The sequence below is a fragment of the Brugia malayi genome (genome assembly GCF_000002995.4).
Source record: "Brugia malayi strain FR3 genome assembly, contig: Bm_v4_Chr4_scaffold_001, whole genome shotgun sequence".
Taxonomy (NCBI): domain Eukaryota; kingdom Metazoa; phylum Nematoda; class Chromadorea; order Rhabditida; family Onchocercidae; genus Brugia; species Brugia malayi.
In genome coordinates, this window is record NW_025062478.1 from 7,423,372 (window position 1) to 7,439,489 (window position 16,118).

The 16,118-nt window shown below is 35.1% G+C and overlaps 2 protein-coding genes across 2 annotated transcripts; one reads left to right on the top strand and one right to left on the bottom strand.

Annotated features, from left to right (window-relative positions):
- Window positions 1–2,133: 2,133 nt before the first annotated feature.
- On the bottom strand, window positions 2,134–8,650 carry Bm8636 (Uncharacterized protein; the record flags this gene model as incomplete). The annotated part of the gene is made up of 8 exons (XM_043082010.1): window positions 2,134–2,473; window positions 2,561–2,733; window positions 3,101–3,194; window positions 3,360–3,472; window positions 3,681–3,806; window positions 4,211–4,318; window positions 4,565–8,425; window positions 8,570–8,650. 8 exons carry the CDS (start codon window positions 8,648–8,650, stop codon window positions 2,134–2,136), a joined length of 4,896 nt encoding a protein of 1,631 aa, XP_042937944.1.
- A 2,401-nt stretch (window positions 8,651–11,051) lies between these two features.
- Window positions 11,052–14,960, top strand: Bma-cyp-42A1.1 (Uncharacterized protein; the record flags this gene model as incomplete). The annotated part of the gene is made up of 11 exons (XM_001901672.2): window positions 11,052–11,214; window positions 11,678–11,882; window positions 12,762–12,840; window positions 12,982–13,160; window positions 13,305–13,431; window positions 13,569–13,644; window positions 13,720–13,823; window positions 13,899–14,007; window positions 14,081–14,209; window positions 14,466–14,639; window positions 14,776–14,960. 11 exons carry the CDS (start codon window positions 11,052–11,054, stop codon window positions 14,958–14,960), a joined length of 1,530 nt encoding a protein of 509 aa, XP_001901707.1.
- Window positions 14,961–16,118: the final 1,158 nt, after the last annotated feature.

Consider the following 16,118-nt stretch of genomic DNA (forward strand, 5'->3'; position numbering starts at 1 on the left):
TTTCTTTTATGGAAAATTTTTTCCATATATTCATTCGGCGCTGTTACTCGCTTTTCAATTGTAATATTGTTGTTCGCGAGTGATAAATGTTTTGAATACGAAGTGTCAAAACATAAAGTTTTACTTTTGGTATTAGTTTGGAAATGTCTTTTTGAAATTATGTGATAGTTGTGTGAAACTTGATCAGTTACTGCAAACCATCAGCTTCTCCATTTTTGTTAGTGTAGCAAATATGTATTGTTATTCATTCTGTCTTCAGTGTTAAATGATAGAATTTTAAAGGAATAAGTGATAGGATCTACTGCCATATTTTCACACTGTCTGTCTATGTGTTGTACTTCTTTATCTGTAGTAATACGCTTAATTAACTTCTTAATTACAGAGAGCTCATAGTTACTCAGGACCGCAGTATTTGAACGCATATATTCAAAGTTTTTCATACTCTAAATCCATAAGTTTGCGATTAAAAAATTTGGTAAAGACATTTAAAGTAGATTAATAGCATCAAATTCTATCTACCCCGTATACTTATGACTGAATTATTTTCGCGATTATGGCAACGGACCCGCCCAGATCCTATATTTAGATGTGACGTCAATTCATTTCTTTGCTGAACACTTCGTATCTGTGAATAAAGGTTTAATCATTGTCCAATACAAAGTAGGAGTAATCTGCTGCTTACAATATGCGAGTGCTTAATTTGGCTTTGATGTCATTCATGAAGAGTCTCTTCGGAGTGCTTCCTTAGATGTATTGTCCTCTTCAGCTTATTGCTTCACTTTCTCTAATGCTATTACTTGTTGTTAATGCTATAAGACTTTCCTCATTTCATGTCCTTTATTCCCTCTTGTTAAGCGCCACTTGACACTATTTCATTTTTTTAGTGAGCTATCTTCAAAAATATAGGTTTATTAGCCTCAGTAAAATTTCCCATCTGGCCCTTTTGTTATATTCGTCCTTTACCATTTGATTTCCAGTATCTCTCATAGTTTCTATATACAGCGCACCATTTCAGGTTCACACAAAAACACGGCATGTGCTTCTTGGTTCAATTTTCTATCTTTTCGGTGCATTTTCTGCTCACTTATTTTCTTCCCTTTTTGCTGCTCGCACTTATATTTTTATACACGTGATCTTTATTGTTGACCTTTATAGAGATTCCGGAAACGGACGGATTATTCAAGAAGTCATCTTAAAGAATAGAAGTAGCAAAATACACAAAAAGGAAACATAAATCTCCTCATTAGCAGTTGTCAAGTTTGATTTTCTGCCTAAATTTCCTTGCCCAAAAAAGTTGCTGTGAAAGACATCAGTGAAAAACGATATTTTATTTATAAAAGAATAAACAGCGAAAGAAAAAAAAACCAGGGAATGTTTAAAATTGCTTACTATCTAGCTGTTATTGCATGGAGATGTATGTATATTTACATCAATAAAGACCGTACGTAAATGAAGAAAGGTATTTACCATACCGTACGTAAATGCAGAAGGGAGTGAAAAATTAACTTATTTGTGAAACCCACAAACACTTTTGAAAACTTTTAAAAAACGTGAAAAAAAAGCTAATAGTACAGCTAATAAAATGTGCACGAACTTCCAGGCAAAAGTTCATCATATATTCCTAATATTCATAAAATCTGGCCTCTGAAGGAGGGAAACATTTGTTTTGAGAAGAAAATCTATTGAAACAATTATTTCTAAAGGTTAGAGTCTCATCCTGCTAGCTAAAAATAATGCTCATGATATGCAAAATGTCAGGAAAACATACCATCATTTAAACAAAGTTGCACATATCAACAATGTTATCATCCAAAATAATAAAGCATTTATTGACATAATTAAGTCCGCTTTAGGTTTCACTGCATAATGTCACACAGAAATAATTGTATTAGCAAAGAGCATAACAGTCTCAAAACAAATCAGTGCAAAAGGAATTTAACTAAGAAATTTATTAAAAACAGAAATATAAAAATTGAAATCAGTCACATTTTGGAAATTTGTTCATTCATATTAGTAATTTGAATGAAGCAATTTCAAACTAAATTATATGTTCGGAAAATTTCCGTTTTTGAGAAAAAATTAATAAAGAGGGCACATGAATCATAAGCAGTTATAAATGCTGATTTGAATTTCTCAAGCATTTTTCTTTTGAGGATTACTTTTTCCTGTTGTTTTGCTCTGAATTTCTGTTTCATTTCGAATTCTTGTTTTGCTTTGTGTTCTTTCTTTACTTTGAACTTCTATTTTGCTCTGAACTCTTGTTTTGCTTTGATCTCCTGCTTTGTTTCGATTTCCTGTTTTATTTTGAATATATCTTGTCTTACTTTGAATTGCTTCTTTCTTCTGAACTCTTGCTTTATTCTGAACTGCTGCTCTCATTCCAGATCGTTTAATTCGCTTTTTTCTTTTGTATTTCAATCGTTCTATCATACTTTCCATATCTTTTCGCGTAAGAATTCCATTTCCACGCTCACTAAACAAGTTAAATTTGCTTTTGCAAGGAAATAAGATGTAATGTAGCTATAGATAATAATAGAGGAACTGTAGAACATGTGCGCACCTTCTCTGCATTTGCATCACCACTTGACTATGATCAAGGCCAAGTTCACTCTCTTCATAATAACCGAAGAACCACAGATCCAACAAATTGGGAAACTTATCCAAAAATGTGCAAATTCCACTTTCAGGAGTAAGATTGACCGAACTAATTTTAGAAAAGACTATTTTTTGTACCTTAAAAGAGTCATGGAAAGAATAAAGTGCAAAATTTCAAACTTCTTTTTGAATATGCAATTATATCGACTTTATGCGTTTTACTTGTCCAGTAATGAATAAACTCCCACTTACGGCTATAACTATAATTACGACTATAAATACGAAGAGTAAAAAAGGATAATACAAAAGATATAAGTTATTTATATTTCTAGTACAAAAGATGTAAGTTATTTATATTTCATTCTAATTTCGCAGTTTCAATCAATGTCAAATATGCTATTCTAAATATCTCAATTCCTTTTGTAATCATAAGAAATAAGCAACGTTACATTTTGCGACTTATGAATTCCTCATTTTTTTTTTTTTTTCTTGTTCTTTAACTTACATTTTCAGCATAAGTCAGTTCATTCAACGTTATGAAGAGCCTATCTGTAAGTTCCATTTTATCTATGTATATAAAGCCATTTATTATGTCATGCCTAAAATAAACAACATGAGTGAAGAATTTTTGATTTTTTATTTCTATTAATTCCGAGTACAAACTAAAGTCCTTCACTGCTCAGCATTGTTTAATAGAACCAGCGTTATGATAATGACAATTCAATGGAGTTTAAACGATGTTGCTAAAATTTATATTATCTCACCTCAAGAATGATGGAATATCAGTTAAATCCAAACAAGCGCATGGAGGTTCGAAAGCACCTGTACCGTAACGATAAACCATTGCAAAGTAGCCAAGGGGGCCTACTTTTTTTGACTAAAATTTATAGCAGTTGGGTAAATAACTACTGATCCTTGTAACCGAATTGTTACCGAATAGGTGTAAGATTACAATGCAGCATAAGAATTATGCGGAAAAACTCGCCTTTAATTTAAAAAAAAGCAATTAAAGACGGGATCAGAAAGTTTTCATAAATCAATTTCTGAGGAAAATTCTCTGTGAACGATTGGACAAGCGGGCTTACCTGTATCCGAAGTCCACAAACTTCATATCGTGGTAATACCTTCGTATTGTTTTCCAACACATCATTAAATCGTCTGCATACCAATTTTAATCGATACATATTATAAACGCTGATGTTTGGATTATTCTAAAAGATTAATCTTAGTATTACATGATATATTGTCATCGAAGTCGATAACATTAAAATCATTTGTAAACATGATGTTTTTGTTGTTGCAACTTTTGCGCATTAACTCTCAAAACTGTATGCCAATCTTACTGAAGCGACGTTTAAATTCGGCAATAAGACCAAATTTAATCCTTTTTAGACAATATGTTCATTCAAGAAGAGCCTTCTCAGTCAGATTAACTAATAATCGCTGCATTCATTCATCATTTGAGATTTAATCACTGTTTCATAAGTATCCACGGAATGGGACACAGCAGTATAACGCTATTTGCACACACGTCATCCATTCACGCAAACGGTAGTTTTCAGTGTTGCTTTATCGAAGAGCATAGATCAACATTTCAAAGAACACCTGAACTAACATTTTGCTCTTTAGCGATAAGTTCGAAAATTTTAATCAAAACTTTCTGTGGCATATTTTCCAAAGATGCCTCTAATTTTTCATCTGAACATCCCACTGCTGAATTCTTCTGTAAACATAAATTGTTTGATGGCACAATTTCATAACTGAAGAGAAAAATGAAAATTTGAAGTCGTAAATATGAACAAAAGCAAATTAATCATATGTATTGTAAAAGATATCTTTCAAATATAATTCGATCAAAGTTCTGACGAAGACTAACGGAAACAATGTTCATAATTAAATAATAAACATTTTTGTACATTTTTAGACTGCGCAAAATGAATAAAAGTGTAAAACACATTTAATCACTAACCAAATCAGATGGTCCGTGTAGAAAAAGTTCTTCAATCATTTGAGCTTGGTGTCTAATTACCAATTTGTCTCGGCGATGCTTCCTAGAACGTGGCCATAGCTTGATTTTCGGTTGTTGCCAGGTACCCTCTGTTCCGGGTACTTCAACTCGCATCATAGAATTCTGACCATAAATGAACTCGACATGGGTTGTTAGCTCCCTCTCTGTTTTCTTTTCTGTTCCATTTTTCTTTTCAGGATCTATTTTTGGATCTGTTGGCTTATCGCGCGCTACAGAGAGAGTGATTGTCGGTTCACACAACTGGAGAGTTACCTCGGTAACCACAAGCCCGTCAACCTTATAATCATGCTGCTTGTGCTCTTGCTTTCTGGAACCATTGCTTTGATGTTGGATTTGATCAAGAAACTGCTGCGCATCACTTTCAGGAAATGTTCTAGATGATGATGTCTGGAAGTTACATTGAGCATATCCCGAAACCGGAATAAATGGTCTGGTTGCTGGCTGAAACTGCCCTGAATGAGATGCACCAAATTGCTGTAAAACTTGACCAGATTCAGAAATTCTTGCCATGGGCTGTGCAGGTAATCCAGGAACTGGCTGGGAGAATTTCGACACTTGACCATGTAATGGCTCTGTTCCTGTTATTGGCTGTGTAGGCATTCCAGGAACTGCCTGAGAAAATTGCGGTACGACTTGACCAGGTAATGGCCCTGTTCCTGTTATTGGCTGTGTAGGCATTCCAGGAACTGCCTGAGGAAATTGCGGTACGACTTGACCAGGTAATGGCCCTGTTCCTGTTATTGGCTGTGTAGGCATTCCAGGAACTGCCTGAGGAAATTGCGGTACGACTTGACCAGGTAATAGTCCTGTTCCTGTTATTGGCTGTGTAGGCATTCCAGGAACTACCTGAGGAAATTGCGGTACGACTTGACCAGGTAATGGTCCTGTTCCTGTTATTGGCTGTGTAGGCCCAGGAACTGCCTGAGGAAATTGCGGTATGACTTGACCGGGTAACGGCTGTGCGGGAATCCTTGTCATTGGCTGTACAGATAAATTAGGGACAGGATGAGGAAATTGCGGTATGACAGGAAAAGGTCCATATTGTTGTGGCTGTAGAACTTGGCTGTATAGCGGTCCTGCACGAGTCTCTACCATTTGCATTTCGGGTTGTGCTGAATATGATTGGAAAGGCACCGGGTCATACTGTTGTGGAACTTGGCTGTATAGCGGTCCTGCACGAGTCTCTACCATTTGCATTTCGGGTTGTACTGGATATGGCGGGGCGGAAAGCGGTCTATACATAGGAGCTTCTACAATTTGTATCCCAGTTTGTTGCGGAAATGGAACAACAGGAATAGATCCATATTGTTGAGGAACTTGGTTATGAAGATGTCCACCAAGACCTTCTACAATTTGCATTTTGGTTTGCATTAACTGTGCTTCTTGTGGAGGGAAACATTGTGCCATTGATGGTTGCACGTAACTCACGGTCTGTTCAATTTGCAATAGACCTGCGGTAGACACTCTTTTAAATTTCTTATTTTTTGAGGTATCCGGAAGTTTTTCATCTGATTCTTGCATTTCCGCAGCATTTTTAGTTGCTCCTTGTATCTGTGCAGGAGTCTCAGATATTTCTTCCTTCTGCACCGGAATTCCGAGTGATGTTTCTTCCTTCTGTACTGGAGTTCCGAGTGATGCTTTTTCCTTCTGTACTGGAGTTTCGAGTGATGCTTTTTCCTTCTGTACTGGAGTTCGGAGTGATGTTTCTTCCTCCTGTACTGGAGTTCCGCGTGATGTTTCTTCCTTCTGTACTGGAGTTCCGCGTGATGTTTCTTCCTTCTGTACTGGAGTTCCGAGTGATGTTTCTTCCTTCTGCACCGGAGTTCCGAGTGATGCTTTTTCCTTCTGTACTGGAGTTCGGAGTGATGTTTCTTCCTCCTGTACTGGAGTTCGGAGTGATGTTTCTTCCTCCTGTACTGGAGTTCCGCGTGATGTTTCTTCCTTCTGTACTGGAGTTTCGAGTGATGCTTTTTCCTTCTGTACTGGAGTTCGGAGTGATGTTTCTTCCTCCTGTACTGGAGTTCCGCGTGATGTTTCTTCCTTCTGTACTGGAGTTCGGAGTGATGTTTCTTCCTCCTGTACTGGAGTTCCGCGTGATGTTTCTTCCTTCTGTACTGGAGTTCCGAGTGATGCTTTTTCCTTCTGTACTGGAGTTTCGAGTAATGCTTTTTCCTTCTGTACTGGAGTTTCGAGTGATGCTTTTTCCTTCTGTACTGGAGTTCGGAGTGATGTTTCTTCCTCCTGTACTGGAGTTCCGCGTGATGTTTCTTCCTTCTGTACTGGAGTTCGGAGTGATGTTTCTTCCTCCTGTACTGGAGTTCCGCGTGATGTTTCTTCCTTCTGTACTGGAGTTTCGAGTGATGCTTTTTCCTTCTGTACTGGAGTTTCGAGTAATGCTTTTTCCTTCTGTACTGGAGTTTCGAGTGATGCTTTTTCCTTCTGTACTGGAGTTCGGAGTGATGTTTCTTCCTCCTGTACTGGAGTTCCGCGTGATGTTTCTTCCTTCTGTACTGGAGTTCCGCGTGATGTTTCTTCCTTCTGTACTGGAGTTTCGAGTAATGCTTTTTCCTTCTGTACTGGAGTTTCGAGTGATGCTTTTTCCTTCTGTACTGGAGTTCGGAGTGATGTTTCTTCCTCCTGTACTGGAGTTCCGCGTGATGTTTCTTCCTTCTGTACTGGAGTTCCGCGTGATGTTTCTTCCTTCTGTACTGGAGTTTCGAGTGATGCTTTTTCCTTCTGTACTGGAGTTTCGAGTGATGCTTTTTCCTTCTGTACTGGAGTTCGGAGTGATGTTTCTTCCTCCTGTACTGGAGTTCCGCGTGATGTTTCTTCCTTCTGTACTGGAGTTCCGCGTGATGTTTCTTCCTTCTGTACTGGAGTTTCGAGTGATGCTTTTTCCTTCTGTACTGGAGTTCGGAGTGCTGTTTGTTTCTTCTGCACTTGAGTTTGAAATGTTGTTTCTTCCTGCTTCTGAGCTACAATTCCAATTGTTGTTTGCTTCTGCATCAGAGTTTCAGTTGTTCCTCCTTGCTTTTGCACCAGGGTCATAGTTGCTTTTCGCTGCTTCTGCGCAGCTACCCTTTCCTGCATTGGAGTTCCTCCTTGCTTCTGCACCGGGGTTCCAGTTGTCCTTTCCTGTTTTTGTATAGGTATTCTTCCTTCCTTATGAACTGGAGTTTCAGTTATTCTTTCTTGCTTTTGCCCCAGAGTCCCAGCGGCACTTTCTTGGCTCTTGACCGAAGTTGTAGGTATCCTTTTTTTCTTCTCTTTCGGAATCCTGGTTGCTAATTCTTGCTTCTGAGCATCAACTTCAGGTACTTTTTCTTTTTTTTGTATTAAAGTTTTAGTTACGGTTTCTTGTTTCTGCACAGAATCTTGTTTTCGTGTCAGAGTTCCGATCGTCTTTTCTTGTCTGTGCGTAGGAGTTCTTACTATTCCTTTTTGACATGAAGTTCCAGCTCTCAGTCCTTGTTGCTGATCTGAAGTTTCAGCTGTTCCTTGCTTTTCCCGTCTGATAGTCTCACTAGTTGCTTCTTTCCTCTGATCGGAAGTTCTAATTTTTCTATCTTTTTTCTTTATAATACTTCCTCTTTTTTCTAGTGCGGAAATTCTAACTGCTTCTTCTTGCTTTTGCATAGAATATCCAGCTACTTTTTCTTCTTTCTGCACTGAAATTGTAACTTTATGTTTTTGCTCAGGATTTAAATCTCCTTTTTCCGGTTTTTGCCCTGACATCACAGTTATCTCCTGGTAAGCAGTCTCAGAGAGTTCCTCTCCTTTCTCCGTGGAAGCACTAGCCTCCTGCAATGAAGATATTACCGTTTTTTTTTGCTTCTGAGTACTACTTCTAATTATTGCTTCTTGTTTCTGGAAAATAGTTCCGGTCTCTCTTTTTTGCTTTTGATCTGAAATCGCTCCCGTTTGCCTATGTGTACAAATCCTAACCATTTCTTCAGAAGTCCTCTGTTCTTGCTTCTGTTCGAAAGATCTAGTTGCCATTTCTTTTTTTTCTGATGTTCCAGCCATCTATGAAATACTGGAAAAAATGAAAGTATTTGCTTGAGTATAAGAAATCATGAACATCATAGCACTAATTATCACTTGCACACATTACTGCCTCAACTTTGAAAAGTGAGCCGCATCGCATTACTATGTACTGCATGCTACATCTTGCTCTCCGTTATTTCTGGGAATAGATTATCCAAGTTCTGCACTAACCTGACATACAAGTTAGGCCAGACTACGAACGAACATTTGTTTTGTCAGAAAATTGGAGAAAAGAAATATGATTTATGGTCACATAAGGGCTAGCATTTTATTGCTTCTCACTTATCACTATGAGGTTCTTATCAGCAAAAAGTATCAGATACTCGCAAACTTACTATTTCAATTTGCAAATCGCGGTAAATGCTTCCGAAAAGACACTAATCACTGAAGAAAAGAAGAAGTAGATGACATTACCCGCTCTAGATGCAGTGCATGATCCCGCAATGACCGCACCATTTTCATTTTATATTGACAGCATATAAAAAAATGATTGCAGTGCGAACGTTCACTAGCAGATCAGGAATAAGGGGATGAATCAACAACGGTAGAGTAGCATATTCGGAATAGTCTATATAATGACAACATTGTGCTTTATAATCAGTAGTATAATGATCATAGTGAGAACATATCCATTCCTTTGATAAGTATTTGAAATTTTTTTTTTGAAATGATTTTGATTATTGAAAAACTTACTGAAAGATTAAAAGATTATTGCAAGATAATTGATTCTTATGAAAAATTGGAAAATTTTGTACATTTGCTATAATATCCATTTTAAATTAGGTACTCAGTGATTTAGTAAATCCTAATACTCTAGTTTCTTAAATGAATTATTTGTCACTTCATAACTGAATTACTTCTCAAATAACTGACGTGTTGTACGAAAAATGATTTCTTCATCTTACCTTATAATTTCGATAAACTGAACATCTGTTTTTGATTGTGCTGAAATGCTTCTAAGCACTTTCACAATATATTTTTAATTACAAATTAAATTCTCTTAATTTCATGGCAGATGATTGAGAATTATCATTTTAAAATCAGTCCCTTTAGTACAAAAGTAAATCATATTGAACCTAGCTCGAACTTAGCTTAATGAGTTATTAAGTACGAAGGTTATGGTAAATGAAAGCAAGATTAGGAATTAATTGTATTAACTAATTAATTTGTAAGCTAAATGGTAATTTGTTTAATCCACTTTATCAGTTGTTTGAACTGTTTGATAATTTTCTTGTTGTTCTCTTCTCTTAAATCAACTTTTATTTGTTCATTTTATACTTTTGTTGTGCAAGGAATAGTTTTTTAAACTTCGGTCCATGTCATTCAAAGAATCACAGTGTTATCATTTGGTTTTTGTCTTCGCGGCAAATCAACAGGGAAACTCGTTCTTTTGATCAGTGTAATAAATTTAACGAAATACCTCTGCAAAGAAATGTCCAACTCTTATAATTCTGTGTTGCTTTCGTCGGTTCATTAAACATTTCGTAATTAAACTTATTTCTCTCTGATCTTAGTAGTCAAAAATGGGGTTTTGATCAGTCTTTCAGAAAAGTAGTTTGGTCTCATTGATTTTTCTAGAAAACTGTGTTTAGTAAGTTAAACTGTCCAAAAAAGAAAGAATTTGATTGAAGTATTTTGGGACAAGAAATTTATTTTTTTAAATAGAATATGTACCAGAGTTTACATTTCGGATTTCGGAAATTTATCTATCAGTATATTTTCTTATCTCATTATTTCAATTCGATTTTGGACATTCGGATTTTTAACTACAAGTGCATCAAAAAGCTTTTGCTTCTGTTTGCTTCACCATGACCTGACTTACGCCAACTGCATTTTGTGTGTGGAAAATAATGCACAGTCTTGTTAAGCAGCTGAAGTTCAATTTATGTTAGAACAAACACGATCAAGCAGATTTTTCCTATGACCAAAGTGACAATTCTTTAAATATTGAGAGAAAATTTTTTTACACAGTCGAGAAGGAAGTTCGTGATAATATAATATGTAAAACAAAGATAAATGATCATCACCACATATATTCTAATCAAAAACTGAGTTACTGCAACTCCTGAGTGATTGCAATCATAATTACAAGAATTAAAAAATGAAAAACAATGATTAAAGTTTCCTTGAACAAGAACTATCGACAGCTTAGAACAAAAATTTCAATATCTCAAAATTCTAGCTTTCTTCATTTCTTCCCCATCATTAACAAAACCATATGAGAATAAAATTGTTGTGCAATTTTTAAGTTTAACATCTACTACAAAAAGAGAAAAAGGAATAAAGAAATGTAAATTTCTTTTTTGGAGTTTTCTTACATGTCTGTTTGTTTGTAAAATTTTACTTATTCCAAATTAACTATGTTTTTCAGAGTACGACGATGGGATTAGTAAGTGCTTCACTGATCACATTGGTACTCGTTTGGATCATTCACTTCGTCATTAAAAAACTCAGAACTATACTGAAGCAAATTAATGCGGTACAGGGACCACCAACTTGGCCACTTATAGGCAATCTACACCAGTTTCATTTCAAACCAGATGGTACATATTTCAACTTTTTTCGTGTCGTTGCTATTTGAAAAGTTGGCTCTAAAATTAGATTAATTAGTTTGGCAATAAAAACTAACTTCTCGCAGAAATTACATGCATATGACATTAAATTTGAACAGAAGAACCAATTAATTTTCCTTATTTAAATTGGTTCGAATTTAAAATTAGATTCAAGATCTATAAATTGGGCAAGTTTTTAAGAGTAAAATTCTTAATCAGTTGTTTCCTCATTGTAATTTTCAAAGTGCAGTGAGAAAATTGATGAAAGTTATAGAAGCGTTGGAAATATCACCTGTTAGAGAAGAAATTAGATATGAAATTGAAGAGGGAGAAAATGTACTAATTGAGAAGAAAGCAAATAACAGAGGCCATAAAGTTTTAGAGAGAACTGCAACATTTTTTGTTCCAACAAATTATTTTACACTAAAATATCAAAAATGAAAGTATATTACAGAATTCTTCGAACAAGCTCAGGGTATAGCATATATGTTACAAGCACGCGGTGAGCGCATGTGTCGTATTTGGTTCGGTCCCTGTCCATGGATTTTACTGTACGGAGCAGACGAGTGCGAAGCTATTCTTGGAAGTAATAAAATCTTAGACAAACCATTTCAATATGGCTTTTTAAGTGGATGGATTGGACAAGGGCTGCTGATCAGGTCGTGTTTTCTCGAATATTTCCTAGCTTTGAAATTTGACGATTTAAAGAGCTTTTAATATATATAAATTTTTTTTTTTTTGATAAGTACAATAAAAAAATCAGTCAAAACTGATTCTCTATCAGTTGAAAGTGAAGTATTACAAAAATTAGAAGACCAAAAAATATTAATTATCTTATGAAGAAAACCAGCCTATTAATATTTACTGGTGCTTAAAAATACATATATATCACTGAAAAATCCATTTTCTGGAATCCATACAGATGGAAACTAGAAGGAAGACTAACTGCGATTTAATTGCACCTGTTTGCTCATTTCTTCATAATTTTTTAGAAAAAACTTCGGAAAATTGACAATTCCCTTTGGTGCAGATTATGATAATTAAATCCCTTAAATTTTTATTCAAAAACAAGATTTGAAATTTGAAAAAAAAGAAGAAATCGTTTTATTAAAAGGAGGGATGAACTAGAATTTCTATTTTGCTGTATCACCAGCCAAACAATCGTTTTCGAACAGAAACGTAAAAATTCTCATAAGTGATGAGAATATTTAGAAAGCTCTAGACTTTTCGACACAGTTCTACTTTCGAATTTGACAATAAAGAGTAGGTAGGAAGTGTTTTTGAACAGGTCGATTGTGATTAAGCTATTCAATATTGGCACGAGTGATAACGATTATCTTGAGTTGACTTTTACTATCGGACTGTTTTTATTTTCACCTTACTATAATCACTGTCGACTTTGTTCAATGTGCAAAAGATTAACTTAGGAATCAAATTTAACTAATTAATTAGGCGGAGATCAATTAGTTTTATTTGCTTCTTATTTTTTCATATTTTAGCTGTCATTTATTGTTATCTCTGATTCTTGATTATTTCAGCGAGCCAAAAAAGTGGCGATCGCGACGAAAACTTCTTACACCGACATTTCACTATGACATATTGAAAGATTTTGTTGGTGTAAGTAAAAACACTTTACTGGAGGCTTTGTAAATTGAGACTGATTTTAATAGTATATGTTCTCTCTACAAATTTCTATTAACACAGAGTTATAGCGCGAAATTTTATATAATTACTGCTCTCCGATAACTAGATCTTTAGGTGTATAATAAGCACGGACAAACACTGCTACAAAAATTCCACGCTTTGTGTGGTAATCAGTACAACGATATATTTCATATGATATCGCTGTGTACATTGGATATTATCTGCGAAGCTGCTCTCGGTACACATGTCGATGCCCAGAACAAATCGTCTCCATACTTGGATGCTGTTTGCAAGTTTGTTTATTTAAATTATTTGAAAGAAAATGCTTTCAATTCAACGTCTCACACTCTTTGTAAAATTATTTTGTCATGATTTTAATAGCTTAAGTACTATTTCATTCCTAAAATTAAAAATGAATGAAAAAACATAGATTTAAGGATAAAATATATTATTCACCAGCGAACACTGAAGGCACATTTTTACTTCGACACCATTTATAATATATTTGGCAGCGGGAAAGATGAGAGCAAATGCACTGAAATACTTCACGAATTCACTGGCGCGGTAATTTGACGGCGTTATCTAAGTTCTTTTGCTTAAAAACATGACTTCCCGTTATGCGACTTATTCAAATACCAATATTGTGAAAAGTTTTGAGAAGCTCTGGTTTTTGCCTTTATAAAATTAAATTAATTCTATAGGCAATAGCAAATCGTAAGAGATTAGTCGATGAAGCTGGTGGTGTCAGTAGCCTAATGGAGAAAGAAACAGTATCAGGTACGATGAGCTTATTGCCGAGTATGATTCTGTAAGCTGTTTATTAATCAGTATGACCTAAATTTTCATTTTCAGGCAAACGACGTATGGCGTTTCTGGATTTCATGCTCGATTTAAATGCTAAGGGTGAATTACCTATGGAAGGTGTACAGGAAGAAGTGGACACATTCACTTTCGAAGTAATTTTTTATTTTGTTATCCAACAATTATGCTTCCTTTATTCCTCATTGAAAATAAGCTTAAAAACACTTTAGGCACACGATTCAACTTCAACAAGCATGAACTGGTTTTTGCACTTGATGGGTACCAATCCAGAAATTCAAGCGAAAGTTCAAAAGGAAGTCGACGAAGTTTTAGGGGAAGGTATGTGGCTTTAAAAAAATATATATGTGTACATACATATATATCCAGAAACAGCTGTGTCATAATTTTTCAGAAAATAGATCTGTGACGTATGAGGACCTCGGACAACTAAGATTCTTGGAGGCCTGCATCAAAGAAACATTGCGACTATTTCCTAGTGTACCTATGCAGGCACGATTATTGACTGAAGATACAAAAATCGGTATAAGTTTTCCAACACCGGAAAAGCTCAGTGCATTTTGAACTTATTGAAGCTTTGATTACTGTCTGCAGATATTATCAGACTCATATCTTAAAATTTAGTAAATAATGCAAAATATATATAATATTTGACCATACAGGCGCATTCTGACAAATTTCAGTTTTTTCTTATATGAATGTGTCAATGTTCAGAGTAGGATTCCTGATTTAAAAATCGTTTTCAATGGGACTATTGTCAATAAAGTATTCGGCTTCAGGAAATAAGCTGCTACCATGTGGTATGAGCGTTGTAATTATTGCATCAATGGTGCATAGAGATCCACGATACTGGCCGGATCCAGAAGCATTCAAACCAGAACGATTCATTGACAATCAGCCCAGACATCCGTTTTCATATATTCCTTTCTCTGCTGGACCCAGAAATTGCATCGGTATCAGATTTGTTGAAAAAAACTGTTTGACTTGAGGAATGGGAAATATTTCAAAATTACAAGCATAATAGTATGATACAAAGAGTAAATACATAAAATTAATATTCTTAGGATAATGGACAAACATCTCTTACAGGACAACGGTTCGCACTTATGGAAGAAAAATGCATCCTAGCGCTGCTAATGCGGAATTTGAAGGTGAAATCGAAACTACGTACCGATCAGATGCGTGTGTCCGCTGAGCTTGTAATTCGACCACTATTTGGCAATAACATACGATTTGAAGCACGTAAATTTGGGGACTACGTGCAAATCGCATAGATCGATATTTCAGTTTGATTGTCGCGAGATATTCAATGAAATAATACCTAATGGTGCATGCAATAATGTTTGTCTGAATGGTTAATAATGTGTTGGGTTAAATGAAAAGTTTATAGCTAATCATATTCTCGCCCTGTCCATTTATTATTTCATATGATCCTCTTTCCTTTAGTCCTCTCCATTTTATAAACCGTATCACTATTCAAATGCAGTCATCGTAATCGGAATCATTTGGAAGCGAGCTTTGTAGGCTCAAATTGTTACTTAGTCTGCAAAACATAGATAGCCATCTGGTTCAAGGCTAGATCATGTTAATTCTATCATAACAATGCCGAATCATAATGGTGTGTGTTTTCATTAAGTGTGTAATAAATGCTAGTTGAAGTAGTAATGTTTCTGAGCAATTTGCTTGACATCAATATCAGCTGTATAATCTGCAGACAGGATCTTCGCTACAACACTAGATTGTCATTAAGTTCAAGTGGTTCGATAAAGAAAGTATTGGAATGTTACTTTCAGTAAAGAAGACATATGCAATAATAAGATAGACTGCGGAATTTGATGCATTATGTAATTAATTCACTTGGAATAAAGCGTTAAGTAATTAACTTACAAGCTATGTTTCTAAATGGTAATCCACTTTATCAGTTGTTTGAACTGTTTGATAATTTTCTTGTTGTTCTCTTCTCTTAAATCAACTTTTATTTGTTCATTTTATACTTTTGTTGTGCAAGGAATAGTTTTTTAAACTTCGGTCCATGTCATTCAAAGAATCACAGTGTTATCATTTGGTTTTTGTCTTCGCGGCAAATCAACAGGGAAACTCGTTCTTTTGATCAGTGTAATAAATTTAACGAAATACCTCTGCAAAGAAATGTCCAACTCTTATAATTCTGTGTTGCTTTCGTCGGTTCATTAAACATTTCGTAATTAAACTTATTTCTCTCTGATCTTAGTAGTCAAAAATGGGGTTTTGATCAGTCTTTCAGAAAAGTAGTTTGGTCTCATTGATTTTTCTAGAAAACTGTGTTTAGTAAGTTAAACTGTCCAAAAAAGAAAGAATTTGATTGAAGTATTTTGGGACAAGAAATTTATTTTTTTAAATAGAATATGTACCAGAGTTTACATTTCGGATTTCGGAATATTCTTCTGTATGCT